The 25,508-nt window shown below is 45.1% G+C and overlaps 1 protein-coding gene across 1 annotated transcript in view; it reads left to right on the forward strand.

Moving 5' to 3' along the window:
• The first annotated feature begins 5,481 nt into the window (after positions 1–5,481).
• LOC137422397 (epiplakin) overlaps positions 5,482–25,508 on the forward strand; it is a 147,788-nt gene continuing 127,761 nt past the window's right edge. The window contains exons 1-4 of the mRNA XM_078772581.1: positions 5,482–5,631; positions 14,968–15,029; positions 16,694–16,783; positions 17,977–18,054. Coding sequence (XP_078628707.1) covers positions 5,553–5,631; positions 14,968–15,029; positions 16,694–16,783; positions 17,977–18,054 — 309 coding nt within the window. The 5' untranslated portion in view covers positions 5,482–5,552. The remainder of the gene's footprint in view (positions 5,632–14,967; positions 15,030–16,693; positions 16,784–17,976; positions 18,055–25,508) is intronic.

Below are 25,508 nucleotides of genomic sequence, written 5' to 3' on the forward strand. Positions count from 1 at the left end.
GGATCCGGTACCTGTCGGGGGTGGTAGCGTCGTTGAGACGGCGGTAGTCGCCACACGGGCGCCATCCACCCCCCGGCTTTGGCACGATGTGCAGTGGCGAGGCCCACGCGCTATCGGAGCGCCGCACGATGCCGAGGAGCTCCAATGCGTCGAACTCGGCCTTCGCCACGGCGAGCTTGGCCGGGTCGAGGCGGCGGGCCCTGGCGTAGACCGGCGGGCCCGTAGTGGGTATGTGGTGCTCGATCCCGTGCCGCACCGCGACGGCCGAAAACGTCGGCCGCGTGAGGGCCGGGAATTCCGCGAGCAGGCGAGCGAACTCGTTCGCTGCCGGGAGGACGCACGCCAGTTCGGTCGGCGCGGAGCTGCTCATCGTGCACGCCAGGGAGCTGAAGGTCTCGGCGTTGACAAGGCGACGACGTTTGACGTCGACCAGCAGCCCGTGCGCGCAGAGGAAGTCGGCGCCCAGCAAAGCCATGGGGACGCAGGCGGTCACAAAAGTCCATTGAAAACGCTGGCTGCCGAAGCAGAGGGTGACGACGCGTGGGCCGAAAGTGCGTATGGCCGAGCCATTAGCAGCGACCAAAGAGGGGCCGCAAACGGCGTCCCGCCTGTCCTGCTCGGAGGCGGGTATGACGCTCAGTTGGGCGCCGGTGTCACACAGGAAACGCCGCCCAGACGCTTTGTCCCGAATAAACAGCAAGGTGCCCGAGTGGCCGGCGCTCATGGCTGGGAATGAACGCTGGCCCGGCCGTTTCCCGACCTGCCGAAAGTGCACGGGGGCCGGCACGTCCGAGCCTTGTGTCCGAACCTGGCGTGGTAATAACACCACGCACGGTCAGGTGGAGGCCCCGGCCGTCGTGTCGGAAGTGGGCGGTGCGGCATGGCGGTCGCCAGTTGCACCGGCAGTTCGGCCTCCAACCGCGCAGGGCGCTCGGGCGTCGTGGGCGTCGCCTCGGACGGCGGCGGGCTCCAGGTAACCGCGCCGATGTGCTGGCCCGCCGAGGAGATCTTATCGGCTTCCCTGGCGAGGGCGCGGGAATCCGTGATCAACGTGCCAGCCAGGGCGAGGCATACCGGGTGAGGCAGCTGGCGAAGGAACAGCTCGCGGAACAGAAAATCCGGAGAGTGCTCACCGAGCAACGAGAGCATATAGTCCATGCGCTCTGACGGGCGCGTGTCGCCGAGCTCGGGCAGAGCGAGCAGGCGCCGTGCGCGTGCTGCCGGTGAGAGGGCGAAAGCGTCGAGGAGGAGTGTCTTCAGCGCATCGTATTTGTCAGCAGCCGGCGGGTGCTCGAGGAGGCTCAAGGCGCGGGCCGCGGTGGCGGAACCGAGCGCCGCCACAACATGGTGGAAGCGGGTGTCGTCCGCGGTGATGCCTCGCAGGGCGAACTGAGAGTCCGCCTGAGCGAACCAAACAGCCGCGTGAGCCTCCCAGAAGGTAGGCAGTTTAAGCGTCACTGCCGTATCCATGTCGGTAGGTCACCAATGAAGGAACTGCGCTCCAACGCGAGTCGAAAGAATTGACGCGACCAAAGACGGAATTCGTCCGAGTTGCTTTATTGAAACAAAACAGCTCAGGTATTCTCCCAAGCCCGTTTATCGGGCAGCAATATATATACACATTTATGTCGGGAAGTTTGCCCGGCAAAAGCTATACCGGGCATGCCCGGGTGTCAAGGGCGAGCCTTGGAAAGGCGAGTCTGGACCTGCCCGGGCGTGTTTGGCTGCGGCCTGGCAAGTCGAGGCTGGGCGTGCCCGGGCGCTCTGGGCGAGCCCTGGAAAGGCGATAGCGGGCATGCCCGGACGCTCTGGGCGAGCCCTGGAAAGGCGATAGCGGGCATGCCCGGACGCTCTGGGTGAGCCCTGAAAAGGCGATAGCGGGCATGCCCGGACGCTCTGGGCGAGCCCTGGAAAGGCGAGAGCGGGCATGCCCGGGAGAGACGAGACCGGGCGTGCCCGGGAGGTTCGGGCGTGCCCGGGAACAGTGAGTCCGGGCATGCCCGGGAGAGGCGCGTCTGGCCGTGTTCTGGCCGGTGCAAGGCGATTGTGTGCATCCAGCGGTAACCGCTACAGGATCAAGATAAAGTTCTTCATTAATGGCCAAGTTGAGCCATTTGTGCATTGTGACATCATTCGCAAGCACATCCCTTCTCATTATTTGCATCGAATGTGCCAGTCTGTTTCTGGGAAGACTGGATTTGGTAACAACATGCATTTTAAGACCATTTTCCCTGCTAGACCGGGGGTTAGCCTTCCGTGCCCCATGACAATCTTCTCCATTTTGCCCTATTTTCTGCATCTCCCCTTGTTAACCTCCTTTCCCGCATTTCATCTTTCACCACCTTTCGCCAAGTCTTTCTCGGTCTTCCCCGTCCTCTACTTCCTTCTACATTCATTTCCATCACTCTTGTCAACCAGTCACTTTCATCCTTCCTCAACACATGACCAGAACCATCTCAACCTGTTCCTCTTCACAGCATCCATCACAGGCTCTATTCCCATCATCTTTCGCAATTCATCATTTGTCTTCCTCTCTCTCTCAACGATACTCCGCACATCCGTCGAACCATTCGCATTTTCACCCTTTTCAGCCTTCGTTGCTGCTCTACGTTCACTACCCATGTCTCGCTCCTATAAATCATAACACTTCTCACACATGCAGCATACACCTTTCCCTTCAGCTTCAACGACACTCCCCTCCTCGTCAGCACGCCACTCAGTTCCCGAAACTTCTTCCATGCACATCTCACTCTAGAAACCGTTGCCGAGTCTGATCCACCTTCTCCATTTAGCATGTCTCCGAGGTGGCAAAATGTTTTCACACCTTCCAGCTTCACGCCGTCTCCAAGATCCAACTCAACATTTCCTCCATCTGCAGCTCCCTCTGTGCACACCTTACATTTGAATGTAGCTGCCACACTGGTTAATTACCCTCTCAGAACACTACATTTTTGATGAACCCACTCGGCGCACATTGTACATTGAATGGAGTTCACTCCGACACCCTTTCTGCACACAGCACACGATCACTTCCCAGTTCTTTCCACCTCACCACATGCTTTACCACTTGCCATCACCTTCGTCTTTCCGATATTCACCTTCAGACCTTTTGTCTCCATACAATCCTTCCACTTGCTCATCTTTTCCTTCAGTCCATACATACTTTCCGCAATCAATAGGTAACGAAAAGAGTTATTTGGAACGTTATTGTGTTGAAGTCGCTCTTTCATGACATGATAATTATTTGCTACCCAGCTTATCTGGAATATCCACTTGTGGATGCGTCACTCGTTCAACTTGTATTTCTCTGGCAAGGAGTGTCGTAGATTGGGACACACCATTGAACAAACTCAGAGCTGATGATCCTCAGAGGTTGAATTTGACCATCATTTACACTAAATAAGGGACAATGACATTCTATAAGATAAACCTGGTGTAATGTTGGTTACAGGCTTGATGGTTGATATGTTCCTGAACCATGAAATTTCCCCCACTAGCCTCCCAATCAAGGGTGATGCAAACGAGGAGTTAGAAAATTTCAATGATCAACGATTAGAGATGGCGATCTTCCTGTTAAGCCGAACCTGAAATTTGGTTTAATGGGAGTCGACTATGTATTTTTGTGATTACATCATGGGAAATCTCCCCACTTAAATTATTTAAGAACTCCATATGCAATATATGGGCAGCAACATTCTATTTTCTATGCTGTCAGGAGGCCAGAGGATTGTGGACACCTCCCTAGTGTGTCATCACTGAGGTTTTAAGATTATTAACGGCTCCGAATGTTATTTGTAAAGGAAGCAACAGCATATGTAATCCACAATTCCTGCATATTAACCCAAAGTGGAAGCATATTTGGTACACGAGCTCATCTTGTATGACACAGTCGGATTCCTCATCTGACTTCGACTTCAGATGGTACCTGTAAAGGATATATGCTTGGTCTTGCACGTGATGCTTGGTCTTGCATGTGATGCTTGGTCTTGCACCTGATGTTTGGTCTTGCACGTGATTCTTGGTCTTGCACGTGATTCTTGGTCTTGCACGTGATGCTTGGTCTTGCACGTGATGCTTGGTCTTGCACGTGATGCTTCGTCTTGCACGTGATGCTTGGTCTTGCACGTGATGCTTGGTCTTGCACGTGATGCTTGGTCGTGCACTTTATGCTTGGTCGTGCACGTGATGCTTGGTCGTGCACTTTATGCTTGGTCTTGCACGTGATGCTTGGTCTTGCACGTGATGCTTGGTCTTGCACGTGATGCTTGGCCTTGCACGTGATGCTTGGTCTTGCACGTGATGCTTCGTCTTGCACGTGATGCTTGGTCTTGCACGTGATGCTTGGTCGTGCACGTGATGCTTGGTCGTGCACTTTATGCTTGGTCTTGCACGTGATGCCTGGTCTTGCACTTGATGCTTGGTCTTGCACTTGATGCTTGGTCTTGCACTTGATGCTTGGTCTTGCACTTGATGCTTGGTCGTGGACAAGCCCTCCCTGTATAAACCCCTTGTGTTTATTGATCTATTTTATGTTGTACTTTACATTAACCTACATTCACAGCAAGCATTTATCTGGATTTTTAAGAGGGTGGAGACGGTATCGTTATATTGTCGTGTACATTGAGCCAGGTGAAGATTGAAGCAAAAGACTGTATTCGTTCATGAATGGTTAGTGAATTACAATGGGTTTGTGAAGTTTTGTGAATAAATTCTGTATGTACTTGCTATAACAAAAGGAAGTTAGGTTGAGAAATTAAAATTAAGTAGAGGGAGGAGGAGGGAAGGGGGTGGAGGGAGAGAGGGTAGTACAGGGAATTGAAGAGGCTCAGGAAGTGTTGTAGGAGAAGGAAAAGCTGGATTGGAGGTGTTAGGGTGAAGATGCATGTACAGGTCGTGGACGTGAAGGTTATTATATTTCCTCTTTACCTTCCACTACCTCCTTTCGCTCTGCTATTATCCAATTTTAAATTTCTCTGTTTGACCTCCCCATCCCTCTCGCACCCTCCCATCCACCCCCAACTCAACCCCACCATGCGTACATAATAAATATATGCCCCATTTGTACAGGAACAGCATATCATATACTCTATGGAATATATATAAATGTCAATAATATGGAGTGCATATGTCGGTGAAGGCAACTCTATTCTTAGAGATTAGCATCATATATTATTTGCAGGATTAACGTTAATAGGCCTATATACTGTATGTAATATGATTCGTCGTATCAAGTGTACAAGAAGGGAGAGTGGTTAAAGCTGAATTGGAATAGATGTGACAGCTTGTTGCATGCTGAACGCAGCCACACCCACTCGCCCACCTGACGCAGCCACACCCACTCGCCCACCTGACGCAGCCATGTTCACTTACCCCAGCCACCGACAGCGCCCCGCATACCTGCATAGCATGCATGCTCAGCACAACCACGCCCGTCGACTCAAACCACGCCCCGCGACTACAAAGATGCCCACAGGTTTTTTTTCGTCAATAGACTTCGAGCGATAGACGAAGATCATTGTGGGTTTTGATTGTCTGACTGGGAGGCTGGCACAATGGCCGCCGATGGCCTTCAAGCGAGCACGATGGCCCCCGAGGAGGACAAGATAAGCGAGAAAATTTCAGACAAGCAAGGTACGGTTTATCTTGGGTCATAATAACGCAGTAATTTGGGCCGACAGGTGTCTAGTCCACACCTGGATCCTGCTTGTGTCGAGAGTCAGACCAATTTAGTGTTCATGGGAACGCAAAGTGAAACACGGAGAAATGACTGTTTGGATCATCATGTTTGTGTGAAAGATCGATCCCAACAAATAGTTTCATGAAGGAAAAGCAAAGGTAAAAGTCTCTGACAAATGTTTGGGTTTTCCGAGAGACGTTTCACATAATATGATGGAAAAGGACGAAGAGGTGTAAAATGTCCTGTTGAAAGATGAAGTTATATGATGATAAGACTATAGTTGATATAACAGTTTAAAAATCATGTACTTGTCTTCTAGCTGTCTCATCTGGATTTGATTTTCATTCATATATTTTCTTTTACATCGTACAAGTTCATGCAACCACTTGTTCTCTGCAACGTCCGCTCTACAACGCGGTGACATGAAAATTTGATTTAGACATCTGGAAAATTTTCCACAATCATTCACAACGTTAAACACAAACAAAAGCTAACATTTATAATTACAACGTTTAATCACATCACTAATCATATCTTAACATTAACATCGGTCTGTATTTGTTGTTTTTTTGTATACAAGATGGAGGCTCGTGTAAGAGCTAACATTAATCACAACAAGACAAACTGATACTTAAAACATATGATAAAGGGAGTGGGAGACAAGATGGAGAGAGAGAATGGGGAAGCACACAGGTACAACAGCAGAGAACAAGGACAACGGAAGATCTGTGGGAGGGAGAGGGCTTGGGGGGGGGGGGAGGAGGCATGGGAAGGGGAGGGGGGGGGCGTGGGAAAGGTATAAAACACATCGACACTGTTAGAACTTCCAGGAAAGAAGTCGGAATTTCCCCAAAAAAAAAAGTGGATCTGGGGTGAATTAATAGGGGTAGAAAAGATCAAGGTTTTGAATGGGGGAAGATAAGAGATGGTGGTGAATAGCTGTTTTAAAGACCTGGAGGGATGAGTGGGATTGAAGAGAGTGAGAGAGAGTTTGTTCCAGAGGCGGGAGAAAAGAGGAATGAAGGAGTGAAGGTGAGCAGAGAGTCTTGATTTTTGCAATTTCAGCAGGCAGATCTTGTGCGACCTGTAGGAATATTTGGGGGGCAGAATACGATAGTTTCCCTTTTTAATAATGTAACTAAAGGATAAACTGGTTTATTAATATATTTAAGAACGTTATCAACAACTATAGGCCTTGTCGGGCCTTGCAATTAAAAACAGATAATATAGATATGAAACATATAGGAGTTAAACGCACGTCTCAACTACGTGTGTACAAGTCAAATTCAACTTAAATATTGAAGTTGAATGCGTGATTAAAAGAAATTAATTTGCATTTCATCAAAAGAGTACACGTCTTTTAAAGTGCTTTATAGTTAACCAAAAGTAACATTTTGGATGATATGACAGCTGGGTATGACTGGGTAAGGTGGGTACAGACAGAGATGGGGTTGGGACACAAGATTTTGAGGCAAACATAGAGTTTAGGCATTCGGCTTTGTCACGCGTGGTGTCAGAAGGAGACAGGTCTGAGAGTTCAGTCTTGAGAGTAGAGAGATAGTGCTTCCTGGCTCTCCTGGGGGAAGACACACTTGTTCCGAGCTTGGTGGAAGGAACTGAGATTGCCTTCAGTTGGATTAGCCATCCAAGAGGCAAAGGCAAGTTGTTTCCGGGCAACTGCCTCACCACAAGATTCAGTGTACCATGGACGGGAGGAAGGGAAAGACAACTGAAGACGAGATGGGATAAATCTGTGCATGAGAGAGAGAGAGAGAGCAGTTTGCTTTGGAAGAATTCCCAGGAAGAATTGATGTCAGAGGCAGTAGAGATGTCCAGTTGATTGATGGCTGCTTGAAGACCGTGCCAGTCAGCCTGAGTGAAATGCCAGACTCGACGCTGAGGAGGCTCTCTGAGAATGGCCAGAGAGATGTCCACTTTAACAAGCACATGATCAGAAGAACCGATTGGAGCAGAAGAAGAGCAGCAGACATTTGCAGGGAAGTTTGTCATAACCAAGTCTAGAAGAGAAGATGCTCCGTTGACTGAGATCCGGGTCGGAAATTGACAGATTGTGTCAGTCCCAGTGAGTCGCAGAAGTCCTTTGCCGAGATGCCATGGCTGGTGAGAGAGGTACCCACACCAGCCAGCTGGCATGATGACAATTGAAGTCGCCACATATGAGGAAGAGAGAGTTGGGATGAGTGGATAGAAGTTGGTCCAGTTGTCAGACAGCGAGATGTAAATGGAGTTGTCACTCTTTGGTGGATGGTACAGAACACATATGAACAAAAGGTGGGAGCGGAGGGGAAGCCATGGCCAGAGGTACTCCTGGGGGTGGGGTGGAGAGAGGGCAGTGCAGGCAGAGTGAGGAATATAATTTTTGATAAAGATAGCAACCCCACCACCAGGATGAGGCTGAGGTCTATAAATTGCATACTTCATCTACTGTACAGGGTGTCCACAAAGTCGCGCACTGTATATTATAAAACATGAGTGTATGTCCGCCCGTCCGTCCCAAAGCTACTCCCTCAGTTTTTGGGCTAGCCCCACCAAACCTTCTTTGGTACGGTTTTGGGTCCCAGCAGATGTCGTAAGGTTTCATAAGTTCCTCAATAAAATCATGATTTTGATATTGTCTCAAAATGGACCTGCCGCCAAATCCGGAAGTGAACAGATGACGACAATGAGCTGGTTTGATAATATCTCAATACAATCGTGATTTAACACAGTATACTGTTATCTTACAATTATTCACCAAATGTCCGTCCGTCTGTCTGTCCGTCCGTTCGAAGGTACTGCAAAAACGGCTGAACCGATCGCAACGATATTCTGGGTAGGTAATCCTGAGATCTCCTGGAGTAAAATAGGCTATATTGTTTTTCCAATTTCAGCTTTGGCCTCCAGCATTTTCAGGTTTGGACTCCCGCATAACGTTATTTTCCCGGGTGCCGCACAATTGGCTGCACCGATCGGACTCAGTGATCAGACTTGGTAAGGACATGGGTTGAATCCCTGCTTGAGAGAATGCCAACCCCCTCCCCGCCATCACGGCCGTCTCTCGAACTCACAATCCCATGAGATATGCGGAAAGGATGACCCAAAACCAATTATCTTCTTTTTGATTCGTATATAAACATCATTAAAAGTAAATAATGACCTCGGCCAAAGTTCAAACGACGTGGGTTTAATCTCTACATGAGATAATTCCACATAGCTATTTGGGCGGTGTATAAGCCAACAGATCGCTGTCTCCATCGATCTTGCCGAGGCCGTAACACCTATCGTAACACTTATCGGCTCAAAATCCTTTTAACTGTTGACTTGGTAGTTTTTACAATGAAGGAAACATTAACAATGTTGTTAAAAGTTTATTTTGTGATTAATTTGTGATTGGACTCGATTTTGTATCGAGTTCAAGTGAATGACGACATTCCCGTGATGGTTTCTACTTTTTAAACGTGAACTTCGCGGAGCGCCATATGCAGATTCGCCACGGACCCACGATCGATGTTTTTATGCGTGAACGTACCCATTTGTTTGCGAACGGGTACGTTTTTCATGGAAGTCCTTCACGAACTTGCTGTCCATGTCTGACGTGCGATTGAAGGTGCTACAGGAATGTGGAATTTATTGGTTTCATGCTTTAGCATTCACCGTATCTGCATTGTCTGTTTGCTTCTGGCCCCTCACCCGTGCGTAGCACGGGTATCTTACTAGTAGTATTATTGTATGATTGGAATGATGCTGTTTGGAGTGAAAATAGAGATATTGAGTTTAAAAGAACGAGGAAATGATGTGAGGGTTTCTCCTTTCTAACCGGGACATTCGCGGATTCGCCATATGCAGATTCGCCATTGACTGGGTTTAGCAACATTCAGACTGGGTTCGTTTTTTGCTTTTGTTTTTTTTATAAACACAAGTCATTCACGAACCGGTTGTCCATGTCTGTTGTTCGACTTAAGGTGGCACAAGAATGTGGAATTTATTGGTTCTATGGTTTAGCATTCACCTTTTCCGCATTGTTTGTTTGCTTTTGGCCTCTCATCCATGCATAGCATGAGTACCTCACCAGCGCAAGTATATATGTGAACATTTTATTCCATAAAAAAATGACGACATAATTATTTTCTTACATGTTAAGTTTCACCACTCGGTAGGTTGAAATAAAGACGTCGAGTTCCACATAAATGTGGCAAAAAATGAAGTAAATTTTGCACAGTGAAATCTAACTCAAGTTCTCCATATACAATTTTGAAAAATGTTTTTAAAATATAAACTAATGTTGCAACATACATTTTTAGGTTACCTCTTGTCGAGGAAACCGATTCTGATCTTATTTAGAGGATTCGTTGGGTTATTTTAGCCAGAAATTGTGTTTAGACCCGAGCTTTTCTGCTTCTTATTTTTACTCTAATTCATTAAATTTTGTCCGAGTTGACAATTCGACCATTTTCTGTAATCACAGTAATCTCCTGCACACAATGGTCTGATTTGTTTTTATTTTAAAAAAATAAATTAATAACCCTAACCGTAACGCGTATTTTTGCTTGAATTCCTTCAGGTTTGGTCAGATTTGACATTCTGACCATATTCTGTACTCGCACCATCCCCTTCAGACTGTAATCTAATTTTTGTTCTCAAAAAAAAAATCAAATATGAAAAACCCTAATCATAACCCGAAAAGCACGAAAACTGCTGCAGTTTTGATTCCCGACATGATATGGTGCTCCCATTTTAACTCATCCTCAGTATGGCATTGTAGTTGAGCAACTTTGAGGTTGTAGTTCAAATAATAACAGAGGTATGGAAGGCATCATCTTTGCCAATCAGGAGTGGGATATAATTGCTTATTTTTTTCATTTTTTTTTTCCAAAACGCATAAATTAACACCTAACTTGTTGATATGAATGAACAAATAATCGTCGTTTTCGTGCTTACAAGTACAAAAATGTTAAGTATGTTACTATTTGTTAAACATTTTTTTTTCAACATAGTTTAACGAAACATCATGAAAGACAGTGTATAAATGGATGACTCGTTGCCAGTTTCTTTTACACTCCAAAACCTCATTCTTATTACCATACAGAAAATGTACCTTATTTTTGTGTAGCACTTAAAAGTAAAGCCTTGATAGCGTTTAAAGTTAAGCCATTTAGTGTTTAGGTTTAAAGTGATTCAGCGAATTGTTAAAAGCGCACTGTGAAAGAACAGAATGTGTTTTGGATCGCATGTGGTATTACACGAATGTTTGCGTTACTCTCTGAAAATCTAGAACATTGGTCGGAGTTATTTTTTCATTTTCCTCTGCAGGATTTCCCTCCGTAGGACAGGAGAGGTTACTGCTCTATCGTCGGGTGATGATTTTGAACCTCAAGCAATGCAGGATTTTAAAAATATGGACAGAGTGCTCGGGTGATATAACTCGCTTTAGTGGTGCTTGCAAACTTCAAGTATATGCACAACCTACCAGGATTCACACTGGGGGTAGAGAGGGCCGCCTGAGGGGTTTTCTGGTGATACTGCTTCTGCAGCAGAACGGCTGCCAGAATGCAATAATATGCAATTGCATTCCATTGTAGACACTTGCTCTAGGCTAGCTCTACGCTAGGGTGCCGGCTTAGGATCCTAGGATCCTGGGTTCGAATCCCGGTCGATCGCTGAATTAACGCCAGGGGGGTTGACTCAGCCTGTCATACCTTCCGAGGTCGGCTAATTGAGTACCAGTTCACTGGTAATTCCCTGTTTGTCGTTAAAGGCGGCAAAAAGGGTTGGCGTCAGGAAGGGCATCCGGCCGTAAAACATTGCTTCAAAAAGGGGACCAAAAAACAACAACAACCACAGTTCCCGAAAAAGGCCAACCCCCGCTTTGCGGGGAAAAATGGCCTCCAAAGGTGGGTTTTTTTTTTTTTTGGTAATACATCATTTGGGTTCATGGCCTGCCTGTTCGTGTTCCCGTCTGAACACCTGGATCATGGTGCAGGGTACCCAGGTTCAAATCCCAATATTCTATGTTTGGCTATTGTGAACTGTTTTTTTTTTTGTTTTTTTTGTATACAAGATCGAGGCTCGTGAAAGAGCGAACATTAATCACACAGAAAGACAAACCGACACATAAAACATATAACATCGGGAGCGGTAGACAAGATGGGGAGAGAGTGGGAAGGACACAAACACAACATTTGAGAGCAGGGACCGAGAGACATGGAGACATCGAGAGATCTGTGGGAGGGAGAGGGCTTTGGGGGGGGGGGAGACATGGGAAGGGGGGGGGGGTGGGAGAGGTATAAAACATATGGACACTGCCAGGACTTCCAGGAAAGAAGTTGCAATTTCAAACAAGGTGGATCTGGGGTGAATTAGTAGGGGTAGAAAAGATCAAGGTTTTCGATGGGGGAAGATAAGAGATGGTGGTGAACAGCTGTTTTAAAGACCTGGAGGGAGGGGTGGGATTGAAGGGAGTGTGGGAGTTTGTTCCAAAGGCGGGAGTAAAGAGGAATGAAAGAGTGAAGGTGAGCAGAGAGCCGAGATTTCGGCAGTTTAACCATCAGAGGGTTGCTGGCAGATCTTGTGCGACTTGTAGGAATATTTGGGGGACAGAGCACAGAGAGAGCTGGGGGTGCAAGGCCGGAGAGGAGTCGGTAGAAGACAGAAAAACCTTGTTATTGGAAAATGACAGAAAAGACAGAAATGCTCTTGTTATTCACATCAAAGTACACTGATGTCATGTGATGCATCTATCCTGGATGTCATTTATGTGCAAGCTCTTCCATGAGCCTTGGATCACAGTATTAAAACTAGAACGCCACTCAGTAGAGAGCATACCTCCACCTGGTTGGTTGGCCATAATCACTCAATGGTGAAGAATCACTTAAAAATTCTGCTAGCGGGATCCGGATCCGGATCTTCACCAAGATTGAATCGATTCTTCCTTGTCACACACACAACCAGTCCAACAAGTTTCGTCCACATCCATCCACAACTTTTTGAGATATCCTACTATGCATCGTTTTAGCCCTATCTCCCAATGGTGAAGAATCACTTTAAACATTCTAGTAGCCGGATCCGAATCCGGATGTTCACCAAAATCTAATCATTTCGTCCTTGTCACATACGCTACATCCCTGCCAAATTTTTTCCGAAACCGTCCACAACCTTTTGAGATATTTTGTTCACAAACGGACAGACAGGGGTGAAAACATAACCTCTATCCACCTTTGGTGGCGGATGTAAAAAAAAACTTTTTATTTTCACCTTACATGAGAATGAGGATACAGGTGCAATGGGACTGGCAGGATAGATTAAAGGTTTGTGCACTCAACTTTTGAGCTGTTTAGTCTAGGTTTCAATCTCGACCCAGCTAAAAACTGCCACCCTGGTGATTCACATGAAAGTTGAGGAATCAATGAGTGTGTTGTCCCTAGGATGGATGTTAGACCAGAAGACCAGCCTACCAGCACTCGGGAAGTTGACAACCATTGAAGAACCCATATGGTGTCTTTCTTGAAGAGTGATCGTCAGCATCCTGAACAAATTGCAAATTCCTAACCTGACATACTGCTGGAAATGTAATGACTGACCATCTGGCAGGGACGGACCACCTGGCATGGACGGACTGCTTGGCAGGAACGGACCGCCTGGCAGGGACGGGCCACCTGGCAGGGACGGACCGCCTGGCAGGGATGGACCACCTGGCAGGGACGGGCCACCTGGCAGGGACAGACCACCTGGCAAGGACTGACTGTCTGGCAGGGACGGACCGCCTGGCAAGGACTGACTGTCTGGCAGGGACGGACTGCCTGGCAGGGACAGATCGCCTGGCAAAGACTGACCGCCTGGCAGGGCCGGATCGCCTGGCACAGACTGACCACCTGGCAGGGCCGGACTGCCTGGCACAGATGGACCACCTGGAAATGGCTGACCACCTGACAGGCACTGACCATCTGGCAAGGACTGAGCGCCTCACAAGGACTGACCGCCTGGCAAGGACTGACCTCCCTGGCAGGGCCGGACTGCCTTGCAGCGACGGACCGCCTGGCAAGGACTGACCGCCCTGACAGGGCCGGACTGCCTTGCAGCGACGGACCGCCTGGCAAGGACTGACCATCTGGCAGGGCAGGACCGCCTGGCAGGGACGGACCGCCTGGCAAGGACTGACCGCCCTAGCAGTGCCGGATCGCCTGGCAGGGATGGACCACCTGGCAAGGACTGACCGTCTGGCAGGGGCGGACCGCCTGGCAAGGACTGGCATAACCCTTGCCAAGAGACTGTGTCGACATCACTGACGCTCTGTCAAGAGTATATTAATGTTGTTTATGAGAATGATATTAAGTGTGCCAACCTGCCAACGGTACCAGATTCTCAGGTCCAAGAGATTTGCTGGAAAATAAAAATGATTTCAATATTTCATTTCTAATGAGTGCGACCAAATGTTATCCTTGGGGATTCAAAATCCAGTCGAGCATTTGATTCTTAAAGCAATGAGCCAGTGGGTAGTGACTTTTACTCGAGTCTGACTGATTCTCCAAGATTTGTTCAACCATGTCACGTGATATGATGATGTAAAAACGCAGTTTGGGACAATCGTAATGGTAACAGTTTGTTGTTTTAAACGTTTGTTCGACATATTTATCGCAATGATCTCTGCTGAGTGCAAGTCTTGTGCCCTTGTCTCGTGACTAACCAGGCGCAATGAATTAACGGTCTTCACAAAACGAAATTTGGACATGGGGAAGGTCATTTTGGCCCAACATGCCCAACATTTATCACAAAATTATACACACATTTCAACAAACCTATATAATAATGTGGGTCGACTTCGTAGGGCAAGGTAAGCGTTCACAAACCAGGTGCAGGTGACCAAAGCCCTGAGTGGGAAGATGTCACCAAACACCTCGTCATGAACACGACACGACACGACCCTCGCAGTACAACTCTCGATCAAGATAGCAAAACAGGATCTTCATCACCAGGTCAAATTGAGCTCTGTGGAACTTGCCGCCATCAGACTCGACGTCAGCAGCTGGAATGGCCGGGTGTTTTGTTGCAAGAAGTTTGTTTTTCCTGTTTAAATATTGATTTGGCTGATTATGGGATGGTGAGTTACAATGGCGGCCAACTCTGATGTAAACATGTGCCAGAACCCCAGAAGCATTGCATCTCGACATGGAAGGAATCTGTGTGTTTGCCAGGTAGTTGTATTGTCTTGTGTTATGAGTCATCTTTTATTTATTTATTTTTATTCTTATTTTATTACCATTGATTTTTTTTTTCTTTTTCTTTTTTTTCTCCAGATGAACGAGAACGTATACAGAAGAAAACTTTTACCAAGTGGGTAAACAGCCATCTCCACAAGGTATGCTAGCCTAATCGAGTGGGCCTAGCGCCTCGGTTCTACGCAACGCGTGCTAAGCTTTGACCCGGCCAGGGGCGCAACCAGAACTTTATGCAAGGCGGATATCCCCACATTGCCTGTCAAGGAGCAGACGTTACAATATATTATTAAAATAAATGTGGAATGGCCGGATGTTTTGTGAGGCCTATTTCACAAACAGGCCTATTAATCGTTGCAGGCCTATTTGTAGACATTGCACACTTTTTACGATGGCCGAGGGCGACGCCTCCTCCCCAAACTGGGCCTCTACTGCTTGAGACGATTGATAAGAACATGTAATGTATAACCCCACGTTATACCCAGCTGCAGTTTTAACCGTCACACTGCTATGTCACTTAATGACCCAACTGCCAGAATTCCATGGCAATTTGCTGTCAAAACTTGCCTTTCGACAAATCGAGGAATTTCGTAACCGTTTGGTGTTTGCTCAGATGCTGTTTGGGTGTGTGGGTTTGATGCATGCCATAAATATATTAAACCAGCGAGGATCAGTCATCTATACTAATAATAATAATGATTAAAAAAGGAACAAACATTTTGTATGTTTCCTCTTTCGGGAATGGGTGAGGCTAAATTGTTAATGGATTGTGCAATGCCTTGCTCCTCCAGCTCTCTCTGTGCTCTGTCCCCCAAATATTCCTACAGGTCGCACAAGATCTGCCAGCAACCCTCTGATGGTTAAACTGCCGAAATCTCGGCTCTCTGCTCACCTTCACTCTTTCAATTCCTCTTTTCTCCCACCTCTGGAACAAACTCCCTCACTCCCTTCAATCCCACTCCTCCCTCCAGGTCTTTAAAACAGCTGTTCACCACCATCTCTTATCTTCCCCCATCCAAAACCTTGATCTTTTCTACCCCCGCTAATTCACCCCAGATCCACCTTGTTTGAAATTCCAACTTCTTTCCTGGAAGTCCTGGCAGTGTCCATATGTTTTATACCTCTCCCACCCCCCCCCCCCTTCCCATGCCTCCCCCCCCCCAAAGCCCTCTCCCTCCCACAGATCTCTCGATGTCTCCATGTCTCTCGGTCCCTGCTCTCAAATGTTGTGTTTGTGTCCTTCCCCCTCTCTCCCCATCTTGTCTACCGCTCCCGATGTTATATGTTTTATGTGTCGGTTTGTCTTTCTGTGTGACTAATGTTCGCTCTTTCACGAGCCTCGATCTTGTATACAAAAAAAAAAAAAAAAAAAAAAGGGGACCAATACCTTGCAAATTATGGTCGGGACATTGAAATTCGTCATTGTTATTGTGAAGGGATGGATGAACATTTTAATTTAAAAATATTTTCAGATCATGTTCATTACTTATCCGGAGTCGTAGAAACATTTGTTCGTTGGTGAGGGTGGAAGCCGGGATTGGAAGGGCCTTCGTAAACCGCCCGTTTATTGCCAGCCCTTTCTGCCTCGACTGGTTGTCAAGGCCTGAAGGAAGAGGCTTTCTGTAGATTGTAGCTACGAATGGTATGATCTCATTTTGATGAGTGGAGCTCCCTAGCGAGCATGCATCGACATGCCTCCCTGGCTGCCGGAAGATATTTTGTGATTGGGAGGTGTATAACACAATAGGTGGTTTGGTGTGCTCTTGTTGTATTTCTGCTTCGATGAGCTTGTACGTGTGTCGTGCAGGTCGGGCAGCAGATTGAGGATCTGTATAGAGATCTGCGTGATGGGCACAGCCTCATCTCTCTCCTGGAGGTCCTTTCTGGTGAAAAGCTGGTAAAACAGATCACTCTTACTTTGTGGTGATTGCTGTGGATAATACACTTGGTGCGTTGACACTGTGACTCAAAGTTTGCATAGTTAGGCCCTATACAGAAAATCCTTGAGCTGGTCAGTCCCTTATCTCATGCACATAAATAAATTGGAGAACTCACATTTGGGGTAATTTATTTACTATGTGTAAATCCCTTCTTGAGGCAGCGATCGGTCGTTAAACCACTTGCATTATATACCACATGTACAGGGGAAAATTGCAAGTAGTCTCCCCTACATCATGGGGGGGATTTGTGCCCATGACTTGACCCTGGGGACCCCCAGCACAAATACAAAATTTGTTTGACATTGGCCTAGCCCTTTTCAATTCTACAATTATCACACGCACAGAGGATCGCTTTATTTCATACAGTAGGATTTGACCCTCCCCGTGTGCTCCAGTCTCTTCTCGGATATTTTTTGTGTCCAAAGTCGACGCTCATGGAAGTTCTGGAACACAGAACAGAATATAATAGAACAGAACAGGTAGAACACACAGTAGAAAGCGGGGAAACAACAATATGCAGAGGGATAAAACAGAGGGACACTTGGAGGAAGAGATGGCGTGGGGGAAATGAATGCAAGGGGAGGGGAGGAGGACAAGATGAGGGGGGGGGGGGGAGTGCAGAACATTTCCCCTTTTCTCCCCACTCTTCCCAACACTCCCCGACGCTTCCATCATCCTTGATTATCTACCTTTTCTGAGATCAATTTAACCCCCTTCCTTCCAGCTCCAAATTTCCTCACCTGTTGTGCATATGAAATAAATTGACTTTTCCAATGTTATAAACTTTTAAACTCAAATCCTTGATGCTTTGAAATTTGCACATTTGTAGTATTGACTGCAGGATGTAAAACAACAAGGATATAACAAAACAAACAACACGCTGTTCCTTCATTGAGCTTTCTCCATTATAGTCTTCGATCCAATAGATCCTTTATCCAATGCCAAGTCTGTTCCATACATTACAGCCAATAATTTTGTCGTTGTATTGCTTGTTTATTGGTGGTTTGATGTGGATCGAACCATGTTCCTTCAATACAATTTACCTTCCTTTGTTGCAAAAGCCTGACAGCATAGTCAGTACAACTTTTGTTTTGCATTTCGAGCTAATAAAGAATGTATGGGTTCAAGCTTTACCTGCACGTCTCCCTAGAAACGTGAGCGAGGGAAGCTGCGGATTCATCGCCTGCAGAATGTTTCCTTCGCGCTCGACTTCTTGCAAAAAAGGCAGGTGAGGTCACTGCACAGGGGACACTGTTGAGTTTTGTTCTATGATGTTGTTATTTTGTTACTTGACTGTTGGTGGAATTGAGGAAAACTACCATTTCAGGCTCCGTGCCTGGAGGAAGTGCTGCACTGTTCTGCTGACAATGCATTAAGCTGACTATTGTCCCTAACATTCCGGAAATGTAGATTATATTATCTATATACAGACTTGGCATTTCATATGGAATATTTTTTTGTGGGGGTGAACTTACTTTTCAAGATGACTTAGAACCAAAAGTTCATTGGAATTATGTTGAAATTATTCTAGATTTTGTTAATGTGACCTTTAAAAGAAACAAAAACCACATTTGACATTTTGAAGCACATAGATTGATCCTTGAAAGTGATGGAAACTGATATCGAACTCAATTCACGGACAGTACTGTGTTAAACTTCTGTGCGTTTTCCAGAAGTATCTCTTTATTTTGCACATTAGCCAAAATTTTTTTTAACAAAAACAAAAGTCGAATTACGACTGGGATTACGGACAGTAAAATTACAGTTCAGTACTTCGTGTAACCCCGACGAGCATTCAGGAGAGCACGTACACGTCGAGGCATGCTGTGTCACGAGATTTGCCGAGGTTTGGACAGGAATCGCTTGCCATGCAGTGACAATAGCCTGCTGCAATTGACGCACAGAGGCAGGCTGCTGGTCCAAGTTGTCGATTTGATGCGTTAATTCTGCTCACAAGTTCTCTATCGGATTCATATCCGGGGACATGGCAGGCCACTCCATATGCTCTACACCACGGTCAGCAAGAAAGTGTTGGATCATGCGAGCATGATGAGGCTGTGCATTGTCATCTTGGAAGACAAAGTTTCCTCGAAAGGCTGCACGAACAAATGGAAGCAATGTTTCTTCCAGAATGGCCCTGTGCTTGAACTGGTTCAGGTTTCCATTCAGAACAACCAGGTCAGTTTTGCCCCCTGCATGAAAAGCAGCCCAAACCGTCACCCCACCACCTCCAGCTTGGACTCTTGGCACTATACAATCTTCGTTGTAGGCTTCATGCACTTGTCTGTGCACTCGGACGCGGCCATCTTGACGATAGACCAGAAATCTAGACTCGTCACTGAGGATCACGTGATTCCAGTGTCCTGGCTGCCATTGACGGTGCTCTCTGGCCCACTGCAATCGGCGCTGGCGGTGTTGTCTGGTCAAACGTGGCTTTCTCAGGGGACACCTGGCACGATAGCCTGCTTGAACCAGTCGTTGGTTGACTAGCCTTCTGGATACAGGCACATTTGTCAGTTGCTGCCACTCAGCCCTAAGCCGATTAGCTGACTTGGTACGGCCATTGCGGACTAACCGGTGCAGCTGGTGATCATCCCTCCTTGTGGTTCTGCGGGGACGTCCTGGACTCAGTATTGGAGTAGGGACACCCCTTTGAGCATTTCGTTTCAGGATATTTGACACCTGATCTTGAGTGATGCCATACTGCCAAGCAATAGCATGCTGTTTCATGCCGGAATTTCGTAAAGCCACCACTAAATGACAAACAGCATTGTCGAGTTGACGGACCATCTCCAGGGGAAGCGGCAATAACTTTTGTGGACGTGCAGCAGTTGTTTTCCACTAATACAGAACGCAACAACCCATATATACCCGATTGTGAAGCCAATCCTCAAATGTACCTGTCCGTACATTTTGTCACGCCACCTGTGATATAATCCTGTTATTGACTTCTTGCTGCGACAGACAATCAGTGACATGGTTCTTTTAACAAAGAAATCAACGAAGTGTAAAAGAAACTCACCAGATTGATATACCGAGTTCAGAAAGTAAACCCAAGTCAAGAAAAAAAAATTATTCCATATTAAATGCCAAGTCTGTATATATCTGTGCAGCGTCTGTCCTGTGTTGTGTTGTCTTGTCACTAAACTACTTTCTCAAACTTTTGTGATATCGTACCAAACTTCTGGTATGCACATATCTCTCCTGTCTGTATGTCCGAAGGGGTTTTTTTTTTTTTTAATTCCCTTTTTTTTTTTTTTTTAGGAATTTTTTTTTTCAACTTCAATTGTTTATAAAATGTGATATTACGTATATTACAAATATATTTGTGCAAAATAATTGTTTGCATTATGATTGGTTTAAACCATGACAAAACGGCAACTCGGTTGCAGTCATTTATCTATATATCTACACATCTGGGCAGTGTCTGTGTTGTCACTTAACGACTCCCTCAAACTTTTGTTTCCGTGGTTGTGAAGTGTTTCTAAAAATGTGGTGGTGAGGTATTTTGAATTATGTGGTGGTGATGTGTTTTGAATTATGTGGTGGTGAGGTGTTTTTAAATCACATGGTGGTGAGGTGTTTTTAAATCACATGGTGGTGAGGTGTTTTGATTTAAGTGGTGGTGAGGTATTTATAATTACGTGGTGGTGAGGTGTTTTGAATTAGTTGGTGATGAGGTGTTTTGAATTACTTGGTGGTGAGGTGTTTTTAAATGATGTGGTGGTGAGGTGTTTTTAATTTCGTGGCTGTGAGGTGTTTTTTTTACGTGTTTTATGGCTGTGAGGTGTTTTTAATTTTGTGGTGGTGAGGTGTTTTTATTACGTGTTTTATGGCTGTGAGGTGTTTTTATTATGTGTTTGATGGCTGTGAGGTGTTTTTATTGCGTGTTTTATGGCTGTGAGATGTTTTTAATCTCGTGGTGGTGAGGTGTTTTTATTACGTGTTTTATGGCTGTGAGGTGTTTTTAATTTCGTGGTGGTGAGGTGTTTTTATTACGTGTTTTATGGCTGTGAGGTGTTTTTATTATGTGTTTGATGGCTGTGAGGTGTTTTTATTGCGTGTTTTATGGCTGTGAGATGTTTTTAATCTCGTGGTGGTGAGGTGTTTTTATTACGTGTTTTATGGCTGTGAGGTGTTTTTAATTTCGTGGTGGTGAGGTGTTTTTATTACGTGTTTTATGGCTGTGAGGTGTTTTTATTATGTGTTTGATGGCTGTGAGGTGTTTTTATTACGTGTTTGATGGCTGTGAGGTGTTTTTAATTTTGTGGTGGTGAGGTGTTTTTATTACGTGTTTTATGGCTGTGAGGTGTTTTTAATTTCGTGGTGGTGAGGTGTTTTTATTACGTGTTTTATGGGTGTGAGGTGTTTTTATTACGTGTTTTATGGCTGTGAGGTGTTTTTATTACGTGTTTGATGGCTGTGAGGTGTTTTTATTACGTGTTTTATGGCTGTGAGGTGTTTTTATTACATGTTTGATGGCTGTGAGGTGTTTTTATTACGTGTTTTATGGCTGTGAGGTGTTTTTATTACGTGTTTGATGGCTGTGAGGTGTTTTTATTATGTGTTTTATGGCTGTGAGGTGTTTTTATTACGTGTTTGATGGCTGTGAGGTGTTTTTATTACGTGTTTTATGGCTGTGAGGTGTTTTTATTACGTGTTTGATGGCTGTGAGGTGTTTTGAATTACATGGTGGTGTGGTGTTTTTAAATGATGTGGTGGTGAGGTGTTTTGAATTTCGTGGCTGTGAGGTGTTTTTTTTTGCGTGTTTTATGGCTGTGAGGTGTTTTTATTACATGTTTTATGGCTGTGAGGTGTTTTTATTATGTGTTTTATGGCTGTGAGGTGTTTTTAATTTCGTGGTGGTGAGGTGTTTTTATTACGTGTTTTATGGCTGTGAGGTGCTTTTAATTTCGTGGTGGTGAGGTGTTTTTATTACGTGTTTTATGGCTGTGAGGTGTTTTTATTACGTGGTGGTGAGGTGTTTTTATTACGTGTTTTATGGCTGTGAGGTGTTTTTATTGCGTGTTTTATGGCTGTGAGGTGTTTTTAATTTCGTGGTGGTGAGGTGTTTTTATTACGTGTTTTATGGCTGTGAGGTGTTTTTATTGCGTGTTTTATGGCTGTGAGGTGTTTTTATTGCGTGTTTTATGGCTGTGAGGTGTTTCTTTTGCGTGTTTTATGGCTGTGAGGTGTTTTTATTGCGTGTTTTATGGCTGTGAGGTGTTTTTATTACGTGGTTGTGAGGTGTTTTTATTACGTGTTTTATGGCTGTGAGGTGTTTTTATTGCGTGTTTTATGGCTGTGAGGTGTTTTTATTACGTGGTTGTGAGGTGTTTTTATTACGTGTTTTATGGCTGTGAGGTGTTTTTATTACGTGGTGGTGAGGTGTTTTTATTACGTGTTTTATGGCTGTGAGGTGTTTTTATTGCGTGTTTTATGGCTGTGAGGTGTTTTTATTACGTGGTGGTGAGGTGTTTTTATTACGTGTTTTATGGCTGTGAGGTGTTTTTATTTCGTGTTTTATGGCTGAGGTGTTTTTAATTTCGTGGTGGTGAGGTATTTTTATTACGTGTTTTATGGCTGTGAGGTGTTTTAAATTACTTGGTGGTGAAGTGTTTTGAATTACGTGGTGGTGGTGAGGTATTTTTAAATCACATGGTGGTGAGGTGTTTTGATTTAAGTGGTGGTGAGGTATTTATAATTACTTGGTGGTGAGGTGTTTTGAATTACGTGGTGGTGAAGTGTTTTGAATTACGTGGTGGTGAGGTGTTTTGAATTACGTGGTGGTGAGGTGTAATCGTCCCAAACTTCCAGTCTGTACCTACCCTCCCCTATGTATGTGCAGAGGGGTTCTTTCTTGAAAAAAAAACATTCAGCCGAAATCTTCAACCTAAATTGCCGATAAAAATGTAATATCACAAACACAACAAATACATTTGTGCAAAGTAATTGTTTGTATTATGATTGGTGTAAATCATGACAACACAGCAACTCAGGTACAGTCATTAGCCTCAGCTAAAATAAGCTCGTTCCTCAGTAACGACGTATATATATATATATATATATATATATATATATATATACAGTGAAACCTTGACTTACGAGTGCACCAACTTACGAGTTTTCCGAGATACGAGCCGTCGCTCGGGCGGTTTTTTGCTTTGTGATGCGAGCCGAGATCTGAGTTACGAGCTTACGCCACCCGCCACTAGGTGGGTTCAGGTCACGTGGTTATCTTGCCGTGCAAGCATCTCTACCGTATATCGCTGCTGCTTTGTTTTCGCATTTTTGTTATTTTGGAAAATTTCTTAGTTTTAACCATGGGTCCTAAGAAATTGAGTGCCAAGGGCAGTGGTGAGAAGAAGAAGAGGATGATGTGCTTGGATATAAAACACGCAATCGTCGAAAAACATGAGCGAGGTGTGCGTGTTGTCGACTTGGCGAGGCAGTACGATCGTAGTACTTCTACGATATGTACGATTTTGAAGCAGAAGGAGTCGATAAAGGCTATAACGCCAGCCAAGGGCATTAAGATTATTTCAAAGCTCCGGACCTCTGTCCATGAAGAGATGGAGAAGTTGTTGTTTGTGTGGTTGACGGAGAAGCAGCTTGCAGGAGATACCGTGACCGAGAGCATCATGTGTGAGAAGGCCCGAGACATTTACGGGGATTTGGTGCAGCAGGCGGCGGGAACATCAACGGACGAGGCATCGGAAGTCATTCAAAGCCAGTCGGGGATGGTTTGATAATTTTAAGAAGAGGACCGGCATTCACTCCGTCGTCAGGCATGGTGAGGCAGCAAGCTCGGATGTGAAGGCAGCTGAAGATTTTATTATAACTTTTGCCGAACTGATAGAAGCCGAACGATACATCCCCCAGCAAATCTTCAACTGTGACGAGACAGGGCTCTTCTGGAAAAAGATGCCGAGGAGGACGTATATAACGGCAGAGGAGAAGAGCATGCCAGGCCACAACTTGTTCAGAGTGCCGGCGATAGCTCGCCTTCTCTTTGTGGAAGACACGGTGAGATCCTTAACATCCAACAACTAATGGGACGCAAACGGGCGCCCAGTTTAGCGGTACACACATTGATGAATCACCCTGCCTGTGAAACACCGACATGACAGGTTATAGCTGGGTCGGGATTCAAACCCAGGCTGGACAGTTTAGAGTCAAGTGTGCATACCTCCAGTCCAGGCCATCCTGCCAACTTGTATGCTGCATACAGGTGAAATATAAAGCGCGAGATATTTATATATATATATTTTAAAAAAAATTGGTGTGGTTTTTGGGGGGCTGGAACGGATTAATAGCATTTCAATTCATTTTAATGGGGAAATTTAATTTGAGAAACGAGCAAATTGAGTTACGAGCTCGGTCACAGAACGAATTAAACTCGTAAGTCAAGGTTTCACTGTGTGTATATATATATATATATATATATATATATATATATATATATATATATATATATATATATATATATATATATATATATATATATATTGTATAGATCTGGGATCGGTTTTGCAACTGTCGACGGAGTCAAAATGGGGTCTGCGTCAAAATAGATACTGTGTGGAGATGGGAGAAACTTCGAGAAGGACAACCATCACTGCAACACTCCACTGATCTGGGCTTTATGGCAGAGTGGCCATGAGGCTTGGTTTTTGCTCTGATATGCATTGTCAGCTGTGAGACCTTATATAGACAGGTGTGTGCCTTTCCAAATCATGTCCAATCAATTTAATTTACTACAGGTGGACTCAAATCAAGGTGTAGAAACATCTCAAAGATGATCAAGAGAAATGGGAGGCCCCTGAGCTAAATTTCCAGTGTCATAGCAAAGGGTATGAATACTTTTATCAATGTGATATTTCAGTTTTTTCTTTTTAATAAATTTGCAAAACTTTCTAAAATCCTGGTTTCTCTTTGTCATTATGGGGTATTGAGTGTAGATTGATGAGGGGAAAAAATGAATTTAAACGATTTCAGCATAAGGCTGCAACATAACAAAATGTGAAAAAAGTGAAAGGGTCAGAATACTTTCTGAATGCACTGTACGCTCACATAGGGGGTCTGCCTTACAGGCACGTAAGACATTGGTCATTATAAAGCTCGCAGTGTTAAATGTGGAAAATTTCTAAGGAAAATTCGGTTGGCTCAATAGCGCAGTGGGCTATCACCGCGTACGTGATGGAGGTCCTTGGTTCGAGTCCCAGGTTTAGTCAGAGTTTTTCACACTTAGCCGCACGCAGGAATTGAATTCCTGTTTATTATATATATATATATATATATATATACAGGGTCCGTCAGGGAGGTGTGACGATTTTCAGAAAACTCGTACACAGTTATTTTTAGTCGAATTTCAATTTTTTTTTTTTTTAAGACTACATATATAATGCCATGTAATACACTGTAACAAAGACATTTTAAAAATGTAATTCATGTTTGAAAAATGACATCATCTAAATGGCGGCCGTTCTTGTCCAAGTATTCTTGCAGACGCGCGGAAAAGTTCCAGCATTTCTCAGCACAGCAGTATCCCTCAGCAGTTCCAGCATTCTTTCTGCGAACGTAAACCACCGTACGAAATCATTTTGCTGCAGTTCTTGAACCACCATGATTTTGTACGTGTGATAATGAAGGTCCAAGTGCAAAATTCGACGAACTGATCTG

This window comes from Myxine glutinosa, chromosome 2 (genome assembly GCF_964187855.1).
Source record: "Myxine glutinosa chromosome 2, kmMyxGlut1.1, whole genome shotgun sequence".
NCBI classification, from domain to species: Eukaryota; Metazoa; Chordata; class Myxini; order Myxiniformes; family Myxinidae; genus Myxine; species Myxine glutinosa.